This window comes from Lepidochelys kempii, chromosome 6, assembly GCF_965140285.1.
Source record: "Lepidochelys kempii isolate rLepKem1 chromosome 6, rLepKem1.hap1, whole genome shotgun sequence".
Classification (NCBI taxonomy): domain Eukaryota; kingdom Metazoa; phylum Chordata; order Testudines; family Cheloniidae; genus Lepidochelys; species Lepidochelys kempii.
Window position 1 is genome coordinate 112,355,626 of NC_136385.1, and position 26,692 is coordinate 112,382,317.

General features: G+C 40.7%; 1 protein-coding gene across 5 annotated transcripts in view; it reads left to right on the forward strand.

The window, feature by feature from the left end:
* TECPR2 (tectonin beta-propeller repeat containing 2) overlaps positions 1 to 26,692 on the forward strand; it is a 72,914-nt gene that overhangs the window by 23,972 nt on the left and 22,250 nt on the right. For 4 of the 5 annotated variants that reach the window (XM_073349694.2, XM_073349691.2, XM_073349690.2 and 1 more), the window contains 10 exons: positions 902 to 1,034; positions 2,544 to 3,023; positions 3,872 to 4,860; positions 6,575 to 6,758; positions 8,585 to 8,758; positions 11,294 to 11,474; positions 12,783 to 12,924; positions 16,238 to 16,478; positions 19,278 to 19,367; positions 22,666 to 22,914. In XM_073349694.2, coding sequence (XP_073205795.1) covers positions 902 to 1,034; positions 2,544 to 3,023; positions 3,872 to 4,860; positions 6,575 to 6,758; positions 8,585 to 8,758; positions 11,294 to 11,474; positions 12,783 to 12,924; positions 16,238 to 16,478; positions 19,278 to 19,367; positions 22,666 to 22,914 — 2,863 coding nt within the window. The remainder of the gene's footprint in view (positions 1 to 901; positions 1,035 to 2,543; positions 3,024 to 3,871; positions 4,861 to 6,574; positions 6,759 to 8,584; positions 8,759 to 11,293; positions 11,475 to 12,782; positions 12,925 to 16,237; positions 16,479 to 19,277; positions 19,368 to 22,665; positions 22,915 to 26,692) is intronic. The other variant, XM_073349692.2, reaches the window with a different exon arrangement.

The following is a 26,692-nucleotide window of genomic DNA, read 5'->3' on the forward strand; positions in this document are numbered from 1 at the left end:
GTGGATGCAGAGAGAGCAGTGTCTAAACATGGACAGGTGTGTTCAGCACAGAGACAGAATGAAGAAAGACACAGTTGCTGGATGCTCCATGCTGACATTGGATTAATAACATTTGAAACCAGAACTTTTTTTTTCACTTGTTTTTGTTAACTTAAGGCAGTGGTTTACTTAAGTAAACCTCAAGTTTGAGGCTACCAATTGAGATCGCTATCCTACAAAACTGTCTGATGCACATATCTACCAATCAGGGAGTTCAGCCCTGAGTGTTTGCTTCTGTAAAGTGTCAATCAATAAATTCTGTCAAGTTCACATGTTTTTTCTTTATTTTATTGAAATACGCTAATAATTGCATCTGGGAGAGGGGGTGCACCCTGTACAGCGGCCCCTCCCCTTGCAGCTGCAGAGCAATGGGGGCAAGAAGTGAGGGGGGGGATGGTGCGGAGCTCTCCGCAGCTGGGAGAGGTACTTAAGAACAGCCATGCAGAGGAAGAGCAAGTCTTGTCCCTCCCAAGCCAGCCAGGACTAGCAGCTAGGAGCCCCATGGCTGGGGCGCTCCCAGCAGCATGGGGGAGATCAGACCCACCTCCATCTCTGGGAACCGCCTGTGGCTGCAGGAAGCTCTTCAGTTGCTGCCTTCAGAGTTCAGCTCTGAAAGCAGCACAGAAATGAGGGTGACAATCCCATGACCCCCCCGCATCCGCTTTTGGGTTGGAACCCCCACGGTTACAGCACCATGAAATTTCAGATTTAAACATTTGAAAACATGAAATTTACCAATACTCAAATGCTATGGCTGTGAAATTGACCATAATGGACCATGAATTTGGTAAGGCCCTAAGTATAAGTAGTCATTTTTTAATTAAAGCTCTTCACATGTTGGTTTTTGTTTTGTTTTAAACAGGCTATGATAGGTGGCTTGGAAGGATCTGGTGATATTGTGTCTGTGTCATGTACCAACAATGAGATTTTTCTCTTAAAGGGAGATAGAGACATAATAAGAATTTCAAGTAGACCTGAAGGACTTGTATCAATAGGTTTGTATAGATTTGTCAACTTTTTAATTTGTACCTTTTTAAAGAAAGTAGTGCATGGAAAGTGTTCTTGTACTGTTCTTTTAAAGAAACTTCCTCCAGCAACTTTTGTAGAATTGTCTCTCTGTTTCTTAAGATTATAAAAGGCCTAGATTCTCAGCTGAGCCAAGTGTCTGCTTTTTGTAGCTGAAAAAGGTAACCATTAGAGAAAAGGTTAGAGCTCTTTGCTTCTGAGGGTGGCTCTGCGTTGGCCATGACTTGGGAATTGCACTAACCTACTCTATCTGGCAGCAGTCCCCAAGAAACTACATATGAGGTTGTGATTGCTGGAGTGGAGCACACTCTAGCTGTGCATCATCCCTTCCCTTAGTAATGTTTCATTGACAGTCTTATCTAATTTCTTGTAGGTGTGTTGGATAATGACAGTTATACTCCTTGTGCTCACCAAAGTGGCCATAAGTATGGGAAGCAATCGTAAGCACTGGATGAAATTGTGTCAGACTAAGGTCTTACAGAGTTGAAATGAACTTGTTCATCTTAGTGGTGCTCTTTCTGTAGTGGAAGAAGGCAGTATGAAAAATAATGGATAAAAATAAAACAGAAGGAAATATGCACTTGAACAATTTTAAAATATCAAATGTGTCCACAGATGGAAACAAAGATTCAGATATGCTCTCATGCAGTGCAGATATCACTTTAGAATGAGAAATAGACATCTCTCGGGCATTACTTATAGTTATATCATTTGGGCTACTTAATGCCATTTGTGTGTGTGGTTTTGAATCTTTGTTCCAGTACCAGCAAAATACTACTAAAAAGGATATACAAGTGTCTCTACAAATTCTAGAGACTTATTCTCTCTCATTTATCTTAATGCATAGATGTGCAAGAATAGCTTTATTGAAACAGCGCTTCACCCACAGGCCTCTTGTGATTTTTTTTTTAAATGTTCTGGATACAGTAGTAATGTAAAAAAAATCATGAAAATTAAATTCTTAAAATGCTCTTGGATGCAAGACTAGAGATCCAGACAAATATGCAACCTCTAATTCTGTGTGCTATTGGGAAAGAAGTCTTCTTGGAACATGTTTTCTTTGATTTTGATCACAATGGTTTAACTGGGGGATTAAATTTAGGGGCATGATCTTGAAAGATGCTAAATGCCTCAGGGGAGACAATGGGAGTTGAGGGTGTAGGAGTCTCTTAGCACTCCACACAGTTGGGCCCTGAAACCAAAGGACTATATATCTCTTTCAATATATAGGCATAACTTCGGATAACATTAATGGAAGCTTTGTGGAGACTTTGGGGCATGAATTGAGCTATTGCTAAAATAACGTCATTTCAATATAGATCAGATATATAAGATTACTGCACAAAATTGATGTGAAATGTTGTTGGTTTAGACAGAATACCTTCTGGAGATTAAAACCTTACTTTTCTTAGGATGCTCTCCAAGAGCTATACTTCTAATTACTTAACAACTTAGTGTTTGTTTTTTTGTTTTCTCAGTTTCAGATGCAAATTCAAAATTGCTGAGTCCGTTACCAGATTTGAATCCCAAATTGCAGAGTCCACTATCTGTTGTTGTATCTGTATTGCCTGGCCCTTCAGTGGAAACACACCAAAAAATAAAAATGGTTCCTTCCCCCAAAATTATTGGTGATAAAAATGACACTTACTCTTCAGTGAAAGATGATCTGGAAATAACGCTGGTATCGGAGAAAAGTCTTGATAGAGTGGGGGACTTAAGCAGTGAAACAAGAAAAAGAGGCTGTTCAGTAGCTAGTGAATCAAGAAGCAGGAGCAGTTCAGTAAATTCTGTGGACAGTGGCTCTAGTCTCCTGACAAGTGGAGACCAACTGTTGTCTGAAGTGCATAGAGAGATTCAACCTTCTTCACAACGGTTCAGCATAATCAGCTGTGAAGACTTTGACCAGGAACTCATTGTAAAGCCCATCAAAGTGAAAAAGAAGAAAAAGAAGAGACAAGGTAAAAAAAACACATGCTCTAACTCTGCCGCTTCTTAGAATTATTGTCACCTTTTGGTATCTGTTTCACTAAAAACATAAGTTTTTGTCTGGTTTTAAAGACCAGTGTTACGTTTATGATAGGTCTTTCAGTCATCATTACTTGTCACCTAATGGTAATTGATCTGTAGTCTTGCCCTTTCACTTGAGGATCAAAGCCCATTAAGAAAGTAATAAACTTGTATCTTTACAAGAGGGTGTCATTTTTCTCACTGCAGACCTACTTTCTTTTTATTATTTCTATTCTAATTTTAAGTTTGTTTCTACATTTATTTGTAACATTATGCAAAGCAGAAAAAAAATCTTGAGTATAAAAAAGGGTTGATGCTAATAGCTTCAATTCTGTTTTATTGTTTAATCTCTTCTTTGTTACACTTAAAATATTTGACTGTTTTTATATTCTTATTATTAGCACCCATAAGCAACGCTGCTTTGCCAGATAAAAAGCATTTCTTTATGTACCATGGATTAGATTTGTGTCAATTCTTATTCCTAGTAATGAACTAGTATTACAATTTTGAATTCTTGCCTTTTAAGATTACACTGACAATTCAAATAAAACCTTAATCAAGCTGTTTATATGTGAGTACAATACTCCTGCATTCTCACTGTGTCAGTTTGTGCCACCCAACAGAGAAGTGATATAATTCTTAGTGTCAAAATTTGGACCAACTCCAGCTTCTAAGAATATAAGTTTCCTGTTTGCTCATTAACAGTAGAAATATTTGCGTTCTTTTATTTTCATAGAACTTGGATAAATTTTGTTAATAAGAATATTTCTTTTTTTTTTTCTTTTTTCTCTGAGATCAGAAAATGTGACCAGGAAAAACCACAGTTCTCTGGAAAGTACACCAAATTATGAGCGTCAGTTTTCTGGTGATAGTGTACATTCCCTAAATGCAGATTCATTGTCCATGACTTCTAGTCTAATGAGCTATAATATAGATCACTTGAGCACAGGTTCTCCAGATCAGGAAAGTGAGTTCAGTGTGGAGTCACATGCTGTCTTGCAGGAAGATAATGGCTCGGAATCATTCAGTGTGCTTCAGTCTCCATGCATTAGTACAGCAACAGATTCAGAAGAAAATGGAGGTACAATTGAATTACTAAAACTTCCTAACCATGACAGTGGAATGAATACACCAGCTGTTACAGCTACTCTGATATCCAACCCTCTCTTAATCCTCACTGAAGGCGTAGGGGGTAGCGATGATACAGAATGTAATCCAAGCCTGCTTTCTGAAAATACTGAATGCCATTATAAATTGTTACCCCAAGAGGAACAACAGAATTTTCCTGTGCTACGTAAAGTAGATGAAACTTTAGCTAGAATAAGTCTGAAGGATACTGAAAATGCTTTTGAAGAAACTAAGATCACAGACAAAGTGTCTTTAGGTTTTAATACATGTGGTGCTGAAAAATCACTGACACAGAGAATTGATGACGTTCACAGGGGAGAGCAGTGGCCACATTGTTTATTAAATACTACCTCAGAAAACCCTACAGATCCCAAGCCTGACATCTCTAGGCAAGATGTGTGTTCACAAGAGACTGCGGTTTCTGGTTGGGACTTGGAGGATGCAATCAAAGCTAAGTGTAGTGCTGCTGCTGAATGGGTAACCAACACACACAATACCAGGACTGAGAAATCCGCATCCAGTGATGAAGAGGATATTTATGGGCATGGACTACCATATTCGTCTTCAGAGACTAGTGTGACAGAAATTGGGGGAAGTTTTACTTCCCAGGATATGACCAGAACAAGCCTAGATGAAATAATGCTCTTAAAATCAGATCAGGTATGTGTTTTATTTATAGTTAAAATAGGTAAGGTGTCGGTATTCTAGAAGAAGCAACCACAAATGTTTTTCTTCAGGTCTTTATGGAAGTGTTTTCTTCTCATTGATCCAGCAAGTAAAATTCAAATAAGGAGACTAAGCATATCCAATACACAATGCAAATTATTATTGCAGACTTCAAAACAATATACGGCGGGCTATGTTTTCAGTGTATTAACAGGCATTCCTCCCATAGCACCTATTCAAAAGGAGTTGTTTGTCCTAAGTCAGTAAAAATGCTGCTGTTAACCCAACAGAATGCAGTACAATACCAAAAAGTGCTCTAAGGTAGCATGATCATTTGAGTTTCTCGGGGCCCAATCCTGCAAGATGTTGGATACTTTCATCTCTCATTGATTTCAGTGGGAATGGAAGATGCTGAGCATCTCACAGGTTTGGGGTCTTAATGCATTTCTATTTAATCTTTGCCGGTTTAAATTGTAAGATGACAGAGCAGGGACTAGTGTGTCTTTTTCATGTTTTGTACAGCAGTGAGCACATTGATGCTGAAAGAGATCTTGTCAGTTACAACTGGGTTTTCATATTATTTAAAATGTTGAGTTTTTTCCTTCCTCTGTTCCCCCCTCCACCCCCTTCACTGTTGCTGTGTGGAAGAGAGCCACAGAAATAGCAAATTTGAACTAATGGACTGTACAGTGGAAAGAATGAAACTTACTACGAAGGCCCTGATCCTGAACTGCTGATGGGAGTTTTAACCCTGACTTTATTTGTAGCAGGGTGAGGCTCAAAGTGCTATTAAATACACAATGTAAGCAAACGGAAAAAAATAAGTCTTGTCTCCTTCAGCTACAGTAACCTTTTGGTGTAACTTGTATCAACAGGTAAAATACTTTCAGATGAAGGATAATTTTTGACTTGATGTCCCAAATAATACTCTGCAAACTAAATAAAAATGTAGCTGTGTTCATTTCCCTTAAGTGATACACTCTGTAAATAGTGAAAGAAGGCTGTGAATTTCAGAATCTGGAGGGGTAAACCTCATCTTCTGCAATGTTTTGAAATGCACTTCAGTATTTTAGTTGATGTACAGGCTGTGGAGCTAGTTATTATACAGGACTCAAGCTTGGTAATATAGGCTGTAAAATCCATAATATTCCATTAACAAGCTTTGAGTTATATTTATTTATTTTGTATAGCAGAGGGACCCAAGGGTGTCAAAGCAGGCAATTTATCCTCTCTCCTCACTCAGAAGCATGTATTCTAAAAGGGCCATTTTCCCCTGTGTTAAATGATCATTAAAACATTAGTGAGGATTGGAAAGCTTTTGCATATTCCATTTTGGTGTTGCTGTTTACATAAGTAATTTATTTGCTTCTATCAGTTAACAGGGTGATATTGATGGATTTTGGACTGCCCTAGGGAAGAGGATGATAGTGTGGGGTTTTGTTTAATTTATTTTTTGGTGAGACTCAAGATCCCAGCTGTCATGAGTTATTCCTAAATACAGGTAGCAACATGTAGCACTAAGTACTCGATCAACTGGCTGGTGATAAGATTGTTTTATCAAAGGCGTTTATTCTTTCGGTGTAATTTAATGTTTACATTCTGATTCTTAAAAAATACTTCTGCTGTTTTTATGTTTGTATGATGTGTGTAAGACTGTTTCTTGTATAATTGAAGATACCTGACATTGTTCTGACTCTCCAGTTTTTAGTTTGCAGAAAGCTGGATGGGATATTCTGGCCCTGGCTATGGAATACTCAGCCTGGTTGTCTCAGAAAAGTATATTTGGTGCCTGGACTACAAAGGTAGTCTCTTCTGTAGTGCTTTACCTAGTGCAGGTCTGCGGTGGCAAAAGTTTGAAGATGCTGTCCAGCAGGTGGCAGTCTCACCTTCAGGTTGGTTAAACTGCATTTCACTTTTTTGTTAACCTTTAAAATTAAAATGTATAAATTTGTGCAAATTAAGCTCTTTTTTGTATAACTACATGTGGTGTGTATTCCCTCTCATCTCAGTACTTTGTGTGTCCGTGTTTATAGTAGTCAGTGAGGATTGCTCTGCTGTCTGTAATCTGACTTGTTTTACGAAATACACCTGGACTGAGTTCCCTAATTCACTTGCACAAACAGCTTTTTAACAACTTTTAAAAGACAATCTTGGCTCATGTGACTGCATTCCTGGAATATTAAAGTACTGTTTTCTAGCATAAATGGCTGTTCTCAAAATAGCAGAATATGAGTTTGTTTGTTGAGCAGTTTTAATTCTATCGCTGATGCATTATTGAACCTTTTTATTCAAGATTATTTCACAATTTAACTATATAATATGAGGTTATTTTCTGAACAAAACATCATGTTTTATTAGAAAAATGCCTACTCCTAAAGAAGACTTTCTAATTAAAATGTAGCTTTGATATAAAGTGAACTTTCCACCCCCCACTTCTCTCTCCATCCTGTCTCCAACCCTCCCCCAGCGTACACATTCTTAGATTTTGACTGACTTTTTAAAATTTTTTTTTTTTGGTTGGCTGGGAATGAAAGGCAGGGGCGTGGTTAACAGGTTTTGGATGTGGACTTGTACCCTGTTCACCTTTCCAGATGGCTCCAGTGTTGGCATGATTGTAAGCAGGTTTCTCAACCATTGTCTCATTCTAGTCTCCTACTATAGCATGATTTCTCTTCCTGTCTCTTGCCACTTAAAGTGGCTGATGACCTTACTGCCCTGTCTAAAGGATAGGAAGAGGTACTTCTTCAGTTTCTTGTTAAATTGTCACATATGGTCAGTGACTGAACCCTGATGGGGATATGATAGCATTTATAAGAATATGTAAACAGACCAGAGGAGAAAACCAGAATCAAATAATGCATTTCTGGGTATTGTACTTTTCTGTTCTGTGCAAAGGCTATTAATGTATCTGTATGCTGCACTGATTGCCATTTGAACTCATGAGCATGACATACTTAGATTTTGAATTCAATTACACTGCTCTGTTACCTTTTTATGATAGGACTGTTTACAAAGCAAAGTTTGGGCCAGATTTTGAAAACTAGCCCCTGAAATTGCATCTGTAAATTCTGTCTGCTTGCAGCCCTGACCTCTGCTCTGTGGAATGTCACACCTGTTCAAGTATTTGACTGTCACTCACCAGTGGCTGACCTACAGAGATTATAAACTTTAACCTTACTACTGCTAATGAGCTAATAGAGAATATATATGTTACAGAAATTTGCCTTGTGCTGCATATGAATTTTTTTTAACCTGACAACTGTGATTTGTCACAGGATTAGTTATGGTATGACTGTGTGTGTGTATGTGTACATCTGTAGAAGTAGCAGGTGTGTTTCAGAAGCTAGCATTGGGCCATCTGTAAATTTGGCCTTTTAATATTTTTCATTTGGCACTGGATAATGTTTGTTTGATATTTTGAAAATAACCACGACTAGAGAATGAATGAGTTAAAAACATTTTTCAGTAAGATGTAGTCTGTGGCAATATATATATGGTTCAGCAACTCTCTGTAAAGCTGGTAACTGTCTCCCTTTAAAACATTTTTAAAATGTAATGTTATGTAAGATTAATAAAGATGTGCTAAATCTTGCATTTTCCTGTTAACTTGGCTGGCATTAATCTTTTCTGTTAATCATTTTGTTGTGTGTACAGTAGACCAGCTGTCTATAAAGTTACAATCAATATTTGGTATCACTCACCATTCATTTTTATACAGGAGCTCTTCTCTGGAAGATTGAACAGAAAACTAACAAAGCATTTGCCTGTGGAAAAGTAACCATAAAAGGAAAGCGCCACTGGTATGAGGCTTTACCTCAGACAGTATTCGTAGCTTTAAGTGATGACACTGCCTGGATTATCAGAACTAATGGAGATCTGTATCTGCAAACAGGTATTTAAACTGTTGCCTTACAGTTTTTGTAAATGAAAATCAGAAGTGTGTAAATCTGTCAAATCATCATGATCTGGTTTAAACCATGCTCCAAATCCAGAATAAAACTGTTACTTATTCATGGCAGAGAAATCCTTTATCTTGGGAAGCAATTATGAGATGTTATAATACAAGCCAGAGAAAGATTGTTTGTATTACCATAGCAACTAGCCCAAATCGTGGGCCAGCACCCCATTGTGCTAGGTGCTGTACAAATACAGAACAAAAAAAACCAGTCCCTGCCCTCAGTATTTTATAACCTGAATATAAGGTGAGATAATAGATGGAGACAGACAGACAGGACAACAAAGCAACAATGTGACACTGTGTTGGTCAGTATGATAGGCTGGGGTCTAGCACCTTAACCATTGCCAGGCTTTTTGTAGACATCAAAGTAAAGGCGGGTTTTAAGCACGGTTGTGAATGTAAGTAGTGAGGTGGTTTTACAAATGTTTTGCGGGGAGCTTCTCCTAAGCATGTGAGAGAGCAAGGAAGAAAGCATGCAGATGTTTGAAAATTTAATGAGTGGGTGGTGGCGTTTGGCATGATGGGCTGATCGGAGGTGGGAGATGACCTCTCAGTAGTAAATGAGAGAGAATAGGGAGGATGTGGATAGGCTGTCCAGGTCTTTGAAATTAAAGACAAGGCGTTTGTTTGATTTGATAGAGAAAGGGGAACCGGTAGAGGGATGCAAAGAGAAGGGTGAAATGGTCAAAATGATGGCCTAGGAAAATGATCTTTGCAGCAGCATTCTGAATGGATATGAGTTGGGTAAGACTGCATTGTCAAGCTCAGAGATAAGGATATTGTAATCAAGATGTGATGATGAGACCCTGGGCAAGAGTTCTAGTTGTGTGGATGGAAAGGAAGGGCCCTATACAGAGAGAATAGCAAGATTTAGACACCGCCTGAATTTGAGGACCTAGAGGGAGGTTCAAGATGAAGGTGACCTGCAGGTTATGGGCTTGTCCACAGAGATTGAGAGGGGGCTTTTTGCAATAGGGAGACGACTAAGAGCTCTATTTTAGCCGTATTGAGCTTGAGCTGGTGGCTAGAAATCCACGGGAGAGGTCAGAAAGAGGCCTGTATTTTAATTTGGACATAAGACGACAGGCTTGGAATAGAGAGATGGTGGCTGAATTTCTGTTTACACATGAGATTACAACCCATCTCTGCGTAGACGGGGAGAAGAGGGAGAACAAGGACAGAGTCCTGTGGAACAACCACAGAAAGTTGGAGTGGGGACGAGGGCCCTCAAAAGGACACTCTGAAGAAGTTATTTGAGAGTTAGGAGGGGAACCAGAAGAGGGCAGAGTCATGGAAGCCCGGGTTAGGGGCCGGAATGACAGGATTTCCAAATGGCTATCACAATTCTGCCTTATCTTGCACTTAAAATTGATCATATTCTTTGTTCAATTTTTTTTCATGTATATCTAATCTGTATGTGTAATAAAAAATTAAATATATATAAATTCTTTGTAATTGCTCTACTAGAGGAAACTTAAATATCCAGCATATTTTCAAGGATATCCTCCTTTTAAATTAAATTGTTAATGGGGTTGACTAGTCAGCAAAATCAAACAACTTGCCCAGGACCATGCACTACTATTCAGCAGTGATAGTGATGGTAGCGAATGAGTTCGGTTCCATACACTGAGAGCTATGTGGAATTTTTAATGAGTATTTTCCTTTCCTGCTGGATGGTGCTTTAACGACAACAGCTTGCATTCTATCATTTGTGGATTTCATAGATAGACTTAGATGCTAAAGTAAATCCTTCAGTGTCTCTCTCTTTTAACACAAAGCAACCAAGAAGAAAGACAGTAATTGTAGAGTGAGAATCATCCCATCTAACAGTTGCACTGGGAACTTGTGCCCCAAAGTTAGAAGCTGACTACTATAACTTCCTTTTTGGTATCCCCTAGACTGATAGTCAATCAGCTACCTCTTGCTTCAGAAGCCTGAGAACTTGAGAAAAAGCTAGTTCTCTCTTGAGTCTTTCCCTCACAGACATGAAAATCAAATTTGTGTATAGTTCTGGTCAGGAAGGTATGCAATCTGAAAGAATGGATGTCTAAATGTGTACAATAATTGTCTAACGTCTTTTGATATTACAAGATCTTTCACCTGTTGAATCATTTCAAGTCACTTCTAGTCTGTTTATTGATGACCATCTTATAAATGGAGATTCCTGATTCTGCTTCTTGGAGGAGGGAAGGAGAGGAAACTGCAGAATGAGAATGGTGGGCTCTCCATGAAGTTACTAAACTGAAAATGTTTGAGTTAAATATTCTAGCTTGATGTACAATGTTTTCTTTGTTAACAAAGTATAAACTGAACTTTTCTACACTAAATCTTAATAGTCAATGGAGAGTACAGTAAAGTGAATATACAAGAAATGTTAACATGCTTGTTGAATTTTTCCCTTTATACTCTAACTTACCTGATTTGACAACACAACTTAATTACTCCTTCTCTTCTTTGTTTTGTTTCCAGGCTTGAGTGTGGATCGTCCATGTGCCAGAGCAGTAAAGGTTGATTGCATGTATCCGCTATCTCAAGTTACATCCAGAAACAATGTCGTGTGGGCACTGACTGAGCAGCGGGTGCTTCTCTATCGAGAGGGAGTGAGCAGCTTCTGTCCTGAAGGAGAACAATGGAAGTGTGATATTGTCAGGTAATTGGGCAGTGTTTAATCAGAATGACAGAAAAGGTTGCTTTCGTTCCTGGGTATTTCATCTTATGGTAATTGAACCACTCATCTCTTGCTTATAAAGCATTTTGCATCCAAATTGTAATCCTTATGTTACTCTTATCAGTGCATCTTGTTACGTCACACTTTAATCAGTCAGTGGGCAAAAAAGGACACTACTTGGAAGACATTTATTGGTGGTGAGTGGGGGATGTTTAACAGAAGCGTGTATGGGAGGGAAAACAGGGAATTAATGAAATAGGCCTTTTTTAATACTAAATACTGTTTAGTTCATTCATTTGTGCAATAATGGTGCTCCCATTATTTAAATTGGCTCTCTAAATATTTAATAATTTATTTTTCAAGAGTACATGTATATGTTTACAGTTGACTTTGTCAGTCAGTCACTTACAAGACTAGAAGTTGCACTGGATATTTTACCCCCAAATTCACCTCAGATACACTGGGTAGTAGTATATTTTACTTCTGTATCTATTTTCACCAGAATTCCTGCTTTTTAGCTTTATCAGCAACAGACCAGTTTGTTATGCCTTTCTGATCCAGAGAGTAGTTACATCCTGTATTATATTGTAAAATGTAGGGAAATGTGTCCATTCTTGCATAAATCAATGCCATTTCTTTCCCAATAGGTAATTACTTTAACATTAGACTTTAAGATGACCTTTGTAATTGATTTTTTTTAAAGATTTGAAGGGGGGGGACTAATGTTCAAATCTACAATTTGCATCCAATTATTACATTGAAGAAAGTTGAATGTCTTTTATGTAAATACACAAGACTGACTTATAAATCAGGTATCCTGCGTGTTCTCAGACTTTTAGGACCATTCAAATCAATGCAAATTGAGATTTCTGAGCTATTCTCGAAGGCAGATTGGAAGTGACTATCAGAATAGGATTGCCAACTTTAACTTTTGATTTTTAAAAATACTGTTTATAGTGATCAGTTTTCTCAGAGCTTAGACGTGTGATTGTTTCATACAGGAGGCTTTTGTAATCAAGGTCAACTTCTGTCCTTTATTGTATAGTCATAACCAGTTCAAGATTATGCTGTCCGTGCTCTCGATGTTCTAGTCACAATAGAGAGAAACAAAGTATAATAAAGTTTGTTACTGGATAACTTGGAGATGTGTTCAAAGACATGTGTTTTAATTTACACGTTGGTAGTACCATATGAAGAACTTCTTTTCCACTCTAGTTTCATATTCAATTTGAAGGTTTTAAGGAAGGTTTTAATGTGTTATGTATTTTAAAATGTCTTTTGCATTTGCAGTGAAATGCAAGCTTTGGAACCAGTGTGTATTACTCTTGGAGACCAACAGACGTTATGGGCTTTGGACATACATGGAAATCTGTGGTTCAGAACTGGTGTGGTTTCAAAGAAACCACAAGGAGATGATGACCATTGGTGGCAAGTATGTACTCCTTATTCAGCTTTCAGTAAAGTCCACCGTTCCATCATTGTGATGTTTTCTTGCAGGGATCCCGACCTAAAAATATCAAGAAATAATTGCTTGGAGGCTTACAAGCATTATTAATACACATGTAATGGAACCACCAGGCTGTGGGTGCTGAGGCCCCTTTTAAATCTTGTCCCTGAAAGGAGTTAAAAACATTCCAGTATCAGCCAGAGGAAAATTAAAACAGTGACAGGACAGTTTCCTTTAGCCAAATTAAAAAAAAAAAAAAAAAAAAAAGGCAAGGAGGCTTCTTTCACCTAATCCAACTATTTCCAAAGCACACAGGGCTGCTTTCTTCAGCCACAGAGCCTGTGAGGGAAAATGATGACAAAAACAATTCTTACTGGGCTAATTCTCGGGAATCAGTATAGAATCCCTGATCATGTTGTTTACATCCTTACTTATGTTCCTGGGTCTTTGTTCCCCCGATCATCTCTGGAGGAGGCGGATTGTCCACTCCTCCGCCTGTCTTTCCTGAGTGATTTAGTCAAAAATATCTTCCCCTGTATGTATATGACAGGTTTCAGAGTAACAGCCGTGTTAGTCTGTCTTTGCAAAAAGAAAAGGAGTACTTGTGGCACCTTAGAGACTAACCAATTTATTTGAGCATGAGCTTTCGTGAGCTACAGCTCACTTCATCGGATGCATACCGTGGAAACTGCAGTAGACATTATATACACACAGAGACCATGAAACAATACCCCCTCCCACCCCACTGTTCTGCTGGTAATAGCTTATCTAAAGTGATCATCAAGTTGGGCCATTTCCAGCACAAATCCAGGTTTTCTCACCCTCCGCCCCCACACACACACACACTCACTCTCCTGCTGGTAATAGCCCATCCAAAGTGACCACTCTCTTCACAATGTGTATGATAATCAAGGTGGGTCATTTCCAGCACAAATCCAGGTTGTGCTGGAAATGACCAACCTTGATTATCATACACATTGTGAAGAGAGTGGTCACTTTGGATGGGCTATTACCAGCAGGAGAGTGAGTTTGTGTGTGGGGTGGGGGTGGGGGGGGGCGGAGGGTGAGAAAACCTGGATTTGTGCTGGAAATGGCCCAACTTGATGATCACTTTAGATAAGCTATTACCAGCAGAGCAGTGGGGTGGGAGGGGGTATTGTTTCATGGTCTCTGTGTGTATATAATGTCTACTGTAGTTTCCACGGTATGCATCCGATGAAGTGAGCTGTAGCTCACGAAAGCTCATGCTCAAATAAATTGGTTAGTCTCTAAGGTGCCACAAGTACTCCTTTTCTTTTTGTATGTATATGGAATCTTATATTGGAGCAGCATGGACAACATGATTTTGAGATGACATCTAATTTAATCAGTAAGTTGTCTTACCTTCATGCACATTCCCATAAAAGCAGGAATTGCCTCCTTTTTTGGAATGCTCCAAAGTATGGTTATATTTAGTTGCTTATAATGGAGCTTGGGCAATTAACCGTATAAGGTGAGGGCCCCTAGGGAGCAGTTGCTGAAAACCATTAACATGAATTCAAACAGCTCACGTGAGTCACATGGATAGTCTTCCTCTGGGGAAGCTAAATGAAGCTATATGAAGATCCAAGACTATATGCCAGGCTCCAGGACAATTTCAGAGGAGAGATTCTTTTTTTCCTCTCTGACCATTCCCCAGATGAGGGGACTTCAGGTGCAGCAGAGTTCTGCAGTACTTGAAATAGATAAAAATACTAAGAAATTTTGGGCAGGTGTTTGTTTTTGGTGAGTTGTTTTTTTGTTTTATTTATATAGGAAGCTGTTATCTGTTATGTGATTCTGGTTTGTAATCAAGGCTCCTAAAACTTAAATCCATCAAAACTCAAGAGGAATCAAGCTTGTTTTTTCCTCCACTTACTCAGTAGAGAGGTTCTGGAGGTTCACTCAGGAACGTTGTTTCTGATACTCCTGAACCCTATGCAGAAGGCAGATGAGGCATCTTTTTATCATAAGCATAGTTTGACGTCTATATTTGGGGCGGCAAGGTGTGGGGGAGTGAGGCTTGGTGGGGGATCCAGGTGAGTATGGGGGTGGGCCTCCATGGGGGATCCAGGTGTGGAGGGTGAGGCTAGATGGGGTAGGGATTCAAGTGTGTGGGATCAGAGTAACAGCCGTGTTAGTCTGTATTCGCAAAAAGAAAAGGAGGACTTGTGGCACCTTAGAGACTAACCAATTTATTAGAGCATAAGCTTTCGTGAGCTACAGCTCACTTCTTCAGATGCATATCGTGGAAACTGCAGCAGGCTTTATATATACACAGAGAATATGAAACAATACCTATTCCCACCCCACTGTCCTGCTGGTAATAGCTTATCTAAAGTGATTTCCAGGACAAATCCAGGTTTTCTCACCCTCCACCCCCCCACACAAATTCACTCTCCTGCTGGTGATAGCCCATCCAAAGTGATAACTCTTTACACAATGTGGGGCTCAGTGGAGGAAGTTCTGGGTGTGTGTGCATGGAGGGGTCTGAATGCAAAGGGGTTGGGCAGATGTGGGGGGCAGCTCCCCAGACAGTGACCCCTTCCCTGCCCCCTTGCCTGAGGAGTGATAGGGACAGGAACCGGGGAAGGGTTGCGGAGCTTCCTGCAGCCGGGGAGGTTTCTTGGGGTGAATCTGACCTGCTGCCAGCTGCTCCAGGGGAAGAGGAAGTCCTGTTTCTCTTCTCTCCCTTCTTTCCTCCCGGCCACCAGCAGCTGAGCCAGGTGCAGAATTCCAATTCCCCCCAAGAGTAATTCACTCTGTCACTCAACTGGGCTGTACACTGCACAGATGGTTGGGAAGCAGTTCAGCTGCCTGGCTCTCCTGGGTCACTGCTTTCTTGCCCTCCCCATACACTGATCATGAGGGGGAAGCTTACCTGCTAGCAGAGAACACCTGGCTTCTCCCCCTCCCCAAAACATTCCTCCTTGCCCCCCATGGGTGCTGAGGCGGAAGTGAGTGAGCACCAACACCAGGCGCTCTGTGCCTGCTGGTCAGTTTCCCCACGTGGATTGTGTGGTGAGTCAACGGGAGCTGCCCCCTGCCCTCCCTTTACGCAGCCTATGTGGGCAAACTCATCGACCGTCATAGAGTGCCTTAAGTCACTGCTCTTGTCCGGCATGTTCCTCTGCAGGGGAGGAAGCAGGGCTAAGGGGAAAATATGGGCACTTCCCCCCATGCATCACCTGTGCAACATATATAGTTTGCCATGCTTTTTATGGAAGGTCCTGTAACTCATCACTAGTTTAACTGATTATCCAGAACATTTTTTTTCCAGGTAAGCATTACAGATTACGTCGTGTTTGACCAATGCAGCCTCTTCCAGACGATAATCCATGCTACCCACACAGTGGCAACAGCGGCCCAGGCTCCAGTAGAGAAGGTGGCGGAGAAACTTCGAATGGCATTTTGGTCACAGCAGCTTCAATGTCAGCCAAGCCTTCTTGGAGTCAACAGTAGTGGGGTCTGGATCTCTTCAGGCAAAAACGAGTTCCATGTAGCAAAGGGAAGTCTAATAGGTTGGTGCATTTTTACACCTGTTGGGTTTTTTTAAAAATCAAAGAAACTAACTAGCACATCCACTCTGCACCCCTTACCATTCCCCTAGCCTACCCATGGTAAAATTCAGCCACAGCAAATTAAAGAGCAAGTTGCAAAAGCTTCCTTTCCTTAAACTAGAGTGGGGATGCAGACAGTAATGAGGGATGCTGTCTTAACATTTGGTGTGAGTAATTGCCCTTTTAAAAGTAGTACTGTGAGGAAGGCAAGTTTGGGAGCCTGTTGCTCAAGCTTGTTATGCTTTCCACAAACATACTGCTTCTTTCAGTGCATGCACCCATATCTTGAATTAAAGAGAGTTACATATTGATATCATGCACTACAGCACCTAGCACAATGGAGTTTTGGTCCATAACTAGGGCTACTAGGTACTATGTTACCTATATATGGTGCTGTATACAAGTAATAATAATAATATAGTGATCACTTTGGGAAATGTGTCTAGGAAACTGAGCAATAGATTTTACTTATGATTCGATGAGAGAACATGCTGAGACAAGACAACTAAGACAAGACAGTTAATGACTTTAGCCTGGCTGATGAATGTTGTAGCTCACGACTGATTTGGTCTACTGCCAGAAGCCTCTAACCTTTGTGCTCTCATTTCATGCAGTCCTGGCTTCATCTGCAGGTCTAGGTGCATTTTCAGCTGTGTCTTCAAGCCATTCTGATTTGTTCTGTCAATGTACTGCTCTAAGTAGACTTTCCCTCTTTGAAGGAACCAGGTGAAGAGTCCTGATCAAACAGTAAAGTAATTCTCAAAAGGATGTCTCTAGACTTGTTGGAGGCTGCTTAGAGCTGTATTCTTTCTCTGTCCTTTTGAGAGAGATGTTCCTAAAGCTATATGACTAAACTTGGGTATAGAAACTGTCGTCTTATTCTACCAAAAAAGTTTACCTGATGGCCGCTTGATAGCAGCATATTAGCATAGTAGCCAAGTGATGCCAGATTAGCCACTCCTTTAGGATTCTCTCTCATTAGATGATGTGAAGGATTATGTAGTACTGTACCCAGTATTTACACAGCGAATCTGTCAAAAAATACTCCTGTTCCTTCCCTCTGTGTGTGTGTGTGTGTGTGTGTGTGATTAAGATTTAAGAGTAGCTTTCATGATTCCTAAAGCACTAAACTAGATAGAAGTGCTTGACATGTATTTAAACAGGCATAAGAAAAGACTTGCAGAAAACTGATGCTGGAAAGCTTATTGGTTGACATCTAAGCCATCTGAAGAGATCTCTGCAGGTTGTGCAGATGTTTTTCTTTTAGATATGCTTTACTTGTTGGGTTACTAATATTTTATACCAACTTTAAAGAGGAAACATCTGTATGGAATTGTATTTGTCTAATAAAAAAAAGAATGTCTTCCCAATGAGAAGTGTGACTTGTTCGCTCTGCAGAACTTTCAGTTTGTGGATGGTACCCAGTCAGTTCAGTTTAGGTGAGATTTGGCCATAAGCGCAAGAAGTTAACATTGTTTTTGTCATTTAAGTGGGAATGGGCAACATACTGGCTTTTGCATTTCACAAGACTAATAAATGACTGGCATTGCTGATCACTAAGGCTGTGATTCTGGCACAGAGGTCATGGAATTCACACATTCCACGACTTTCCGCAGCCTTTGTGACTTGCGCAACATCCAGTGCAGCTGACCCCAGGGCCACCTGAGTAGCTGGCCCCAGGTCCAGCCACGTCAGCCGCTGTTGGAGCAGCCCTGGGGTGAGCTGCACTGGCTGCTGCTCGGACAGCCCTGGGTGGTTGGCCCCAGGGAGCGCCTGAGCAGTGGGCCGCTGGGGGCAGTCAGCCCCTGCCGCCGGAGCAAGGGTCCCCTAGAGCAGTGGAGCCGTAGGAGCAGCGATTTAGTCATAGGTGTTTATAGTAAAAATCATGGACAGGTCACGGGCCGTGAATTTTTGTGTTTTGCTCGTGACCTGTCCATGACTTTTACTAAAAATACCCATGACTAAATCTTAGCCTTGCCGATCATGTAAAGTTAATTATAGTTGTGTATCCCTGGAAGGGCAGAAGGTTGCAAGTAACAAACTTGGCATTTGATGGGAAAGAACATCCTCCTCACTTTTGTCTATGTGACCTTGGTAAATCTAAACAAAGTATTTTGCTGAAGAGTCAGCACAACCTTCAGCTGTAAGTATTGGGTCAAAACTGCTGCTAGTGCTTAGAACAAAAGGTGACCTCTAACGGATCATTTCATGTAAGCTTGCAACAAAGGGGAACCTCCAAACAGGGCTGAGAAGCAGCAGATACAATCTTTGCACTAGATTTTAGTTCTATTTTGGACTTCAGATTTCGTTACTACGTGGTGTAATTCACAAATATAAACAGTTGCCAAATGTTTCAACATTGAACCTGAAACATCAACCTGAACCTGATCCCTGTTGCAATGACTTCTTCATCTATGTGCTGATTTGGTGTTCATCCATGATAATGTAACAAACTGTCTAGTGACATAAATGCACTTAATGAAAAATGGTGTGTGTGCGTTTTTTTTAAACAAGAAAAGTCTCTCAAACCTATGAGCATGAACTGGTGGGAAATCAATCTTAATAAATAGTCATTTGGTTTTATAATGTGTTTTGGCCACAGCAATATCAGATATTGATTAGAACAAATAAATTTAATAGTTGATTATAACAGAAATCCTCAGAACTTTTAAAAAATATTTCTAACAAAAGACTTTGTCATAACATTTAAGTTGCAAAGTGTGTGATTCATGGCGGTGATTGTTTTGCTCTCTTTTTCAGGAACATATTGGAATAATATTGTGCCTCGAGGTACTGTTTCTGCCACAAAATGGGCTTTTGTGTTAGCTTCCTCAGCTCCAACTAAAGAAGGTTAGTGAATCTTCAATATAAGCTTATACCATAATTAAACTGACTTCATGCATTAGAGTTGATAGCTGAAATGGTACTAACAGGTTCCATAATGCAGAACTAATCCAGAGTTTTTGTCTATCGGTGTGCAGAAATCCCATATTTTTGGAACAAGCTAGAATTTCCTTCTGTCTAAGTTATTGGAGATAAATCATGGTGGGACTGCAGTGGAATGGCCTTGAATAAGGTGTGCTGCTTTTTGAGCATCCTTACTGGCTCATGCAAGGAATAAAGTGTTTAGTGTCTTTTTGAAATTATATATCCCTCATTTGGAGGGGTGCTGAGCCACTAAATGTGGAGGGAAAAAAATATTACTGTAATGGATGTGGTGTGCATAGATGCTAAGGAGTTGGTGGGATAAGTAGGTCTACCACCAAAGATTGGCAGGGAGGTAGGGAGAGTGGAGGCTTTGGTAGCAAAACTCAATTTGAGGACTCGAGATTTTGTACTGACCTATTTATTTATTATGTCCTGTGGTGCCACAATATGCTAGACGCTTTCCATACATTGCTGTAGTACAAGATGAATCCACAAATCCCATTGAGGTGCTTTAATGGATGAAGATGGGAGAAATTTAGTAATTCACATTTTCTCATCAACCATTTGGATTTTACCATATTTGTTCTTATGCTAATTTTGGCCCTCAGTACCATATTCTATATTGGGTTTCTAATCTGTACACTTGCTGCTAATGATGACTCTTTGGTGCTAGGGAAGTCGATTCATTTAAAGCAGCACCACCCAGTTAGCGGGAAAGAGGCTAGGTAGCCTAACCTATTAGGTTATTGGAGTCAGTAACACTCTCCAGCGAGTGAACTGACACCCCCTTCAGTTTTTGCCATCATCATCACTGGAAGACTGCAGCATGGCATAAAAATAAAATAAGGTGGTTTCTTAAAAGTATTTTATTTATATACTTTTCACCACAGCATCTCTGATATAAACTGAGCCTCACCACCACTCCTGTGAGAAAAAGAAATATCTCCATTTTAGAGAAGGAGAAACAGAGAGAGAGAGAGAATAACTTGCCCCAAATCAATCAAGATCCTGTGTTTAGAACTGGGAATGGAACTCCAGATTTCCTGATTCTAGGTCCAGTGCCTTAACCACATCTTTCCTCTTTGTCTCTGGGACTGAAAAAAACTATTATTCTATTTTATTTTTAAAGCATAAATGTAACTTCTCTAAAAAACATATAAACCTTCCCTTAGTTGCATACATTTTGAAAGTAATCTGTCCAATATATTGTTAGGCAGGTGGGTGGATTCATGTTAAGGAAACACTTCTGAAATATTTAAGGTGCTTAAGGCCTTATCTGTATTTGCCTCAGTTTCCGCCATTCATGATCAGCCACCAGTAGACTAAGTAAGCTGTAATTTGCAGTTTACTGTATATCAAGCAGAAAACTGCCATGGTCCAAATTGGTTGGTTGGTTTGTTTGTTTGTGTTTTTCAAGTGATGCCCAGAGGTACTCCACTTCAGGTGTTGGTGCGTCTCAGTGCCTTTGACTGGAGAATTTCAGCATGCACGATCCCTGTCTCGCAGCACCATTGGCACCTCATCTAGCGTGCACACAACCTGACCTCCTCGGTTCTTTTTCAACCGTCCTGAGATGGCGTTCCCAGAAGTGTCATGAAGTTAGCTCACTTAGCGTTAAAATTGTTTACTAGCATAGTTTTAGCTTACCAGTTCGGTTACTTAATCTTATACTCAAAGCAACAAATTTGAGGGCTTGGTCAAGGATCTGAATGAACTTCCCACTCTACAGAGCTGATGACACCATCCATCTTCCACATCAGGGATTGTCTGACTCCCTTTTACTCAACGTGGTCTTCCATCATCACTGACAAGTGAACCCTAGAAATCATACACACAGGCTACTTGATTCCTTTTACTTCCCTCCCTCCTCGTCCCTGTTCAGGGACCCTTTTCATGGGCACCTTCTAACAAGTAAACTGTCTTCTACACGTAGGTGCTGTGGAACAAGTTCCTCCACAACATGAGGAAGGGTTTTTACTCCCATTACTTCTTAACCCAAAAGAAAAATGGAGGATGGAGGCCCATCCTAGAACCTATCTGCAATACCACAGATTTCCACTGGCTTCCACCAGCCTTGGTTAACAATTGGCATAGTGATTCCCCAGTCCCAACTTTTCCCAGAAACATAAGTTCTGAAATGTCCAGCCCTGTCCTGGAACAGTCAGAGGGATATTAAGGTCCATTGTCCCTTTAAGGAGTCAATATTCAAGAGTTTTCTGCTTTAACTGGAGTTACCAAACACTTCAGTTTAAATAAAGCACTGGATTGGTTTAGATTTAAAATAAAGCAAGTTTATTAATGAAAGAAGGTAGGATTTTAAGTGTATTCATGTATGAGATAGAATCGTTACCAGCAAATAAAAATGAAAACATGCGTCTAAAATTTAACCTAGCATGTTTTCGTTCAAGGCTTTGTTTAAGATGGCCTCCTTCGCCCACAGTCTTCCAGCAAGATGGTGACTGATCCACTCCTTGGTCAGGAGCACTCCCAGAGGCCCAAAAGTGCACCTTTGTTGTCTTGGGTGAAAGAAAGAACTTGGTTTTCTGCCACTTTCTTCTATAGTCCAATGAACCTTTGAAGTGGATTATTCTGAAGGTTACCCCTCAAAGTAAAGTTTATCCAAACAGTGAGGAAGGCAACATGCAGTCTGGTGGTGAAGGAGGTTTTGTGCTCTTTGGTCTCCCACTTGTTCACTAAAATGCAAATTATTCTGTTTCCTGCCTTCTCCTCCTCCTCCTGCTATCTTGAGGACCTGTTTACTACTTATATGTAAATTGAGGTAAACACACACACATTCCTTTGTTTAGGATAGGCCTGTTTAGCAACTTTTGCTTAGGCAGGAGTGTCTGGTTTTGAACAAGTGCTAATATCATACAGGGGAAAAACCAAAGCAGCAATTGAATTTGGGAGAAGAGATTGCAAGCAATGTAGGATGACAGAAAGAAGTGGTCGCAGGGGTGTGGGTGTGGATATGTAAAAACACTAATTTTTACTCTCAAAGTGTTAAATACTCAAAACTTCTGAAAATCAGGCCACTTATTTTAGATGCCTAAATCTAGGAATTTAGGTTAGAAAATCTTGACCGAAGAATACGTTTCAGAAGACTGATAGTTTACCATTAAGTGCAGAGCGCATTTAAAAACAGAGTGAAGCAACTATGTAAGTATTAGAGAGTAGATTAGGAGTGATTTTAACAATAACACACACGTTCTCTCCATAGGAAGCTTTCTGTGGCTATGCCAAAGCAACAAGGATCTGTTTTGTGTCAGTGATCAGAATCCTCAGTTCCATCCTTCTTCAGTTCAGCTACCGCCTGATGCTGAAATGGTGTGTTATTCAGCCTGCCAGGATGCCATATGGGGTTTGGATAAACAAGGACAGATCTTTATCAGAACACTTTCGCCAAGTTGCCCAGCTGGGATGCACTGGACAAAACTGGACCTTTCTCAGCTAGGTATGGCTTTTTGTGGTAAGCGAAAAGACTCAACTTATTTTTAAGCAAACAGGTTTTATAAAGGTTTCAGAGTAGCAGCCGTGTTAGTCTGTATCCGCAAAAAGAAAAGGAGTACTTGTGGCACCTTAGAGACTAACCAATTTATTTGAGCATAAGCTTTCGTGGTGCCGCAAGTACTCCTTTTCTTTTTAGGTTTTTAAAAAATATTCTGCTGCATTTTTCATTGGCTTTGCAAATACCAATTTAAATTTTAAGATTTATTGAATTTAATAACACCTGAAAATAACTGCTGTATTAGTAAAGATGTAAAATTTTCCAACTTTATCAAATGTCAGAAAAAATCCCAGGGTTTTCCAATAGCTGGCATGCTTTTAGATAGCCTTTTGCTATGAAGGTAGTATTAAGTGTTCATTGTTCACTTGATGGTATTTTGTAAAGGGTATTTTTTTGTTTTGTTTTTATCAGGCAAAGCAGTCAGTACTTGGGTGGGAATCCTTCAAGGAAACCTGTTTCAGAAAGCAGCACTAGTGATTCAGTTGGTGATGTTCTTCTGTTCAAGTTGATACTGAACTTATGCCTCAGCATGGCATTGGGGGAATGTGGTGCTGCTGAAGTTGCTGTCTTTGGTTGGATAAGACATAAAATCCTAGTCCTTGACTGCTTGTGGTCATTAAAACATTCTCCCAATATGACACTCTCCATAAGCAATGGGGTATCCTGGCTGCTTAGCAGTTTAGCCAATTTATTCTACATGTATATTTCTTTGATAGTCTCTCTCAGTTGGCTATGTCTTTACTTCCTGTCCTAAAGTCTTTAATGTTGTGCACTGTTCATTAGCTGCCACGCTATATTGTATGCAAGTCTCCTGGAGACAAGTGAATTGATTCATTCAAAAGTGACATAATTGAATGAAGTCCTTTCTAACATCACTTCCAAATTGGCTCTTAACTTCACATTTCCTTTGGGACGAAATTTTCTGCATTTGGCATAAGATCAAAGCTGAATTTTTTTAAAGTTGGATCAAAATTGGTTCAGCTGGCTTTAAGCTAGGCAAGCATAAGCAGCAGACTTCATTTTCTATAACATAATTATATAAACAGTTAACATTATTAATCTTCATATTAAAAAAAATCAGTCATAAGTTATGTACAGAAAAAACATTATCCACGTTTTTAAAGCTTCAAGTTTTCAGCCTGGAATATGACCCTTTTTTTTTTTTTAAATTGGACTGGCTCCCAGCTGCCAAGATGTCTTAAATTTGAATGCCTCTCAAGCTGTTGCACATTCACTGGTTCATGAGTGAGGTCACTAACAGGCTCCCTCACTTGCCTAGCAGGTCTTGGACCACTTTTGTAGTCATGATTATTATTTTCTAGCAGTCTAGGTGATGATATTTCAATTTCATGGTTAATATCTAGCTGTTATAGCTTTTCCGTCAGTAAATGTCAAGCACTTTACAAAGGAGGGGTAAGTATCACTATCCTCCCTTTACAGAAAGGGAAACTGAGACACAGTGGTGAAGTAACTTGCCCAAGATCACCCAGCAGACTTGGAGCAGAGCTTGGAATAGAACTTAGGTCTCCTCAGTCCCACTCTGTTGCTACATACAGTAGCCCACGCTGCACTTGATCTGTTTTGGTACGTTTCTCACTTCTCAGATATCCAGGACTTGAATGACATATTAGATGTAAATCATGTGGTGGTGGTGGTGGGGGATCAGGGAGGTTTGTAGTAGAAGACTCCAGACTATACTAAGCAAATAATTCTCTAGCATGAGCAACCTGTCTTTGGGAGCCAGTGAGCAGGGAGAGGGCTAGAGAATAGACAGTAAAATGTAAATTGGCTTATGAGCTGGGAGTCATTTCAGTCATTGCTACAATATGTAAACTCCTGAAAAGACTACAGGAATTCTCATGATGGGTCAGGAGTATTTAAACTGGTATTTTTCTTTCTTGACATACATTGGTGGCTGCATAGAAATTTGATTAGTTATATCTTTACAGTGAATTATAGATGTTATTGTAGTGTATCTTACAATAGTTGTAATGCACTATATGTGCGTTAACTGACTCAAATCACCATAAATACCTTCTAGTATTGATTTCTATAAACAAAATTCCCGAATAGTTGACATACGGTTTAAGGATTAAGACAGTGGTCTCCAAACTTTTTAAGCCCAAGATCACTTTCTGAATTTAAGGGCAACCCAAGATCTACCCCACCCCTTCTCCAAAGCCCCGCCCCGCTCACTCCATCCCCTCCTCTCCGTCGCTTGCTCTCCCATACCCTCACTCACTTTCACCGAGCTCAGGTAGAGGGTTGAGGTTTGGGAGAGGGTGCGAGCTCTGGCCTAGGACTGAGGGGTTTGCAGTGTGGGAGGGGGCTCTGGGCTGAGCTTGGGGTGGGGTTTGGGGTGCAGGGGAGAGTGTGGGATGAAAGCTCTGGGAGGGAGTTTGGATGTAGGAGGGAACTCTGGGCTGGGGCAGAGTGTTGGGGTGCAGGAGGGGATACAGGGTGCTGGCTCTTGGAGGGCGTCAGGGCTGGGGCAGGGGGTTGGGGTGCAGGAGGGGATACGGGGTGCTGGCTCTGGGCTGGGGCAAGGGTTCGGGGTGCTGGCTCCGGGAGGGCCTGGGGTATGGCCTCCCACCGGGCAGCACTTACCTCCGGCAGCTACCAGTTGGCAATGCAGCATAGCTCAGCCAAGGCAGGCACCCTGCCTACCCTGGCCCCACGCCACTCCCGGAAGGGGCCAACGTCCCCCTGCAGCCCCTGTGGGAAAGGGACGGGGGGCATGTGGCTCTGTGTGTTGCCCCTCTCCGCAAGCACCACCCCCACAGCTCTGCATGGCCGCAGCTCCCCATTCCCAGCCAGTGGGAGCTGAAGGGGCAGTGCTTGCAGAAAGGGGCAGCATGTGGAGGGAGACCCCTGTACCCCTGCCTGTGGGGCCACACTGGCCACTTCTAGGAGTGATGTGGTGTGGGGCTGGCTGGCAGGCAGAGAGCCTGCCTTAGCGGCAGCCCCACTACACCACCAGAGATCGTGATCGACTGGGAGATCCTCTAGGATCGGCCAGTCGATCGTGATCGACCGGTTGGTGACCACTGGATTAAGAAATGAATCATAGAATCATAGAATATCAGGGTTGGAAGGGACCTCAGGAGGTCATCTAGTCCAACCCCCTGCTCAAAGCAGGACCAATCCCCAATTTTTGCCCCAGATCCCTAAATGGCCCCCTCAAGGATTGAACTCACAACCCTGGGTTTAGCAGGCCAACGCTCAAACCACTGAGCTATCCCTCCCCCCCCCCCGTAAATGATTCTGTTACAGATCATTTATCCATTGGGAGGGGGAAAAGGCAAAAAAATCATTGACCGTAGCTGATTGGTGCAATAAAACATCTTACATCATCTTGTTACCATTTTGGGACACAGTCCTTCAATTTAATGTATTCAGGTCCATCTCTGCAGTCAGTGGGGCTCTGTGCAGGCACAGTAATGCATCCACATGCAGTGATTTATTGAATCAGGTCTTTAGCTTGTTACATTGTGGCCCAAGAAACTTAATAACTATAATAAAATAATTATTGTCAAATCTTAATGACAAATTTTATTCCTGGAAAAGTTTTAAAAGTGGTAAACTGTCTTGAAACATTCATGTAACTGTTGTAAAAAGAGATGCAGACTTTGGAATTGGATGAGCATGTTCCCAGAATAAATGCTGAAATATTTTGTATTATGTCAGTTTCACCTTTCTCCAGTCCCTATACTATGTACTGTAGAATAGTATCTGGTAA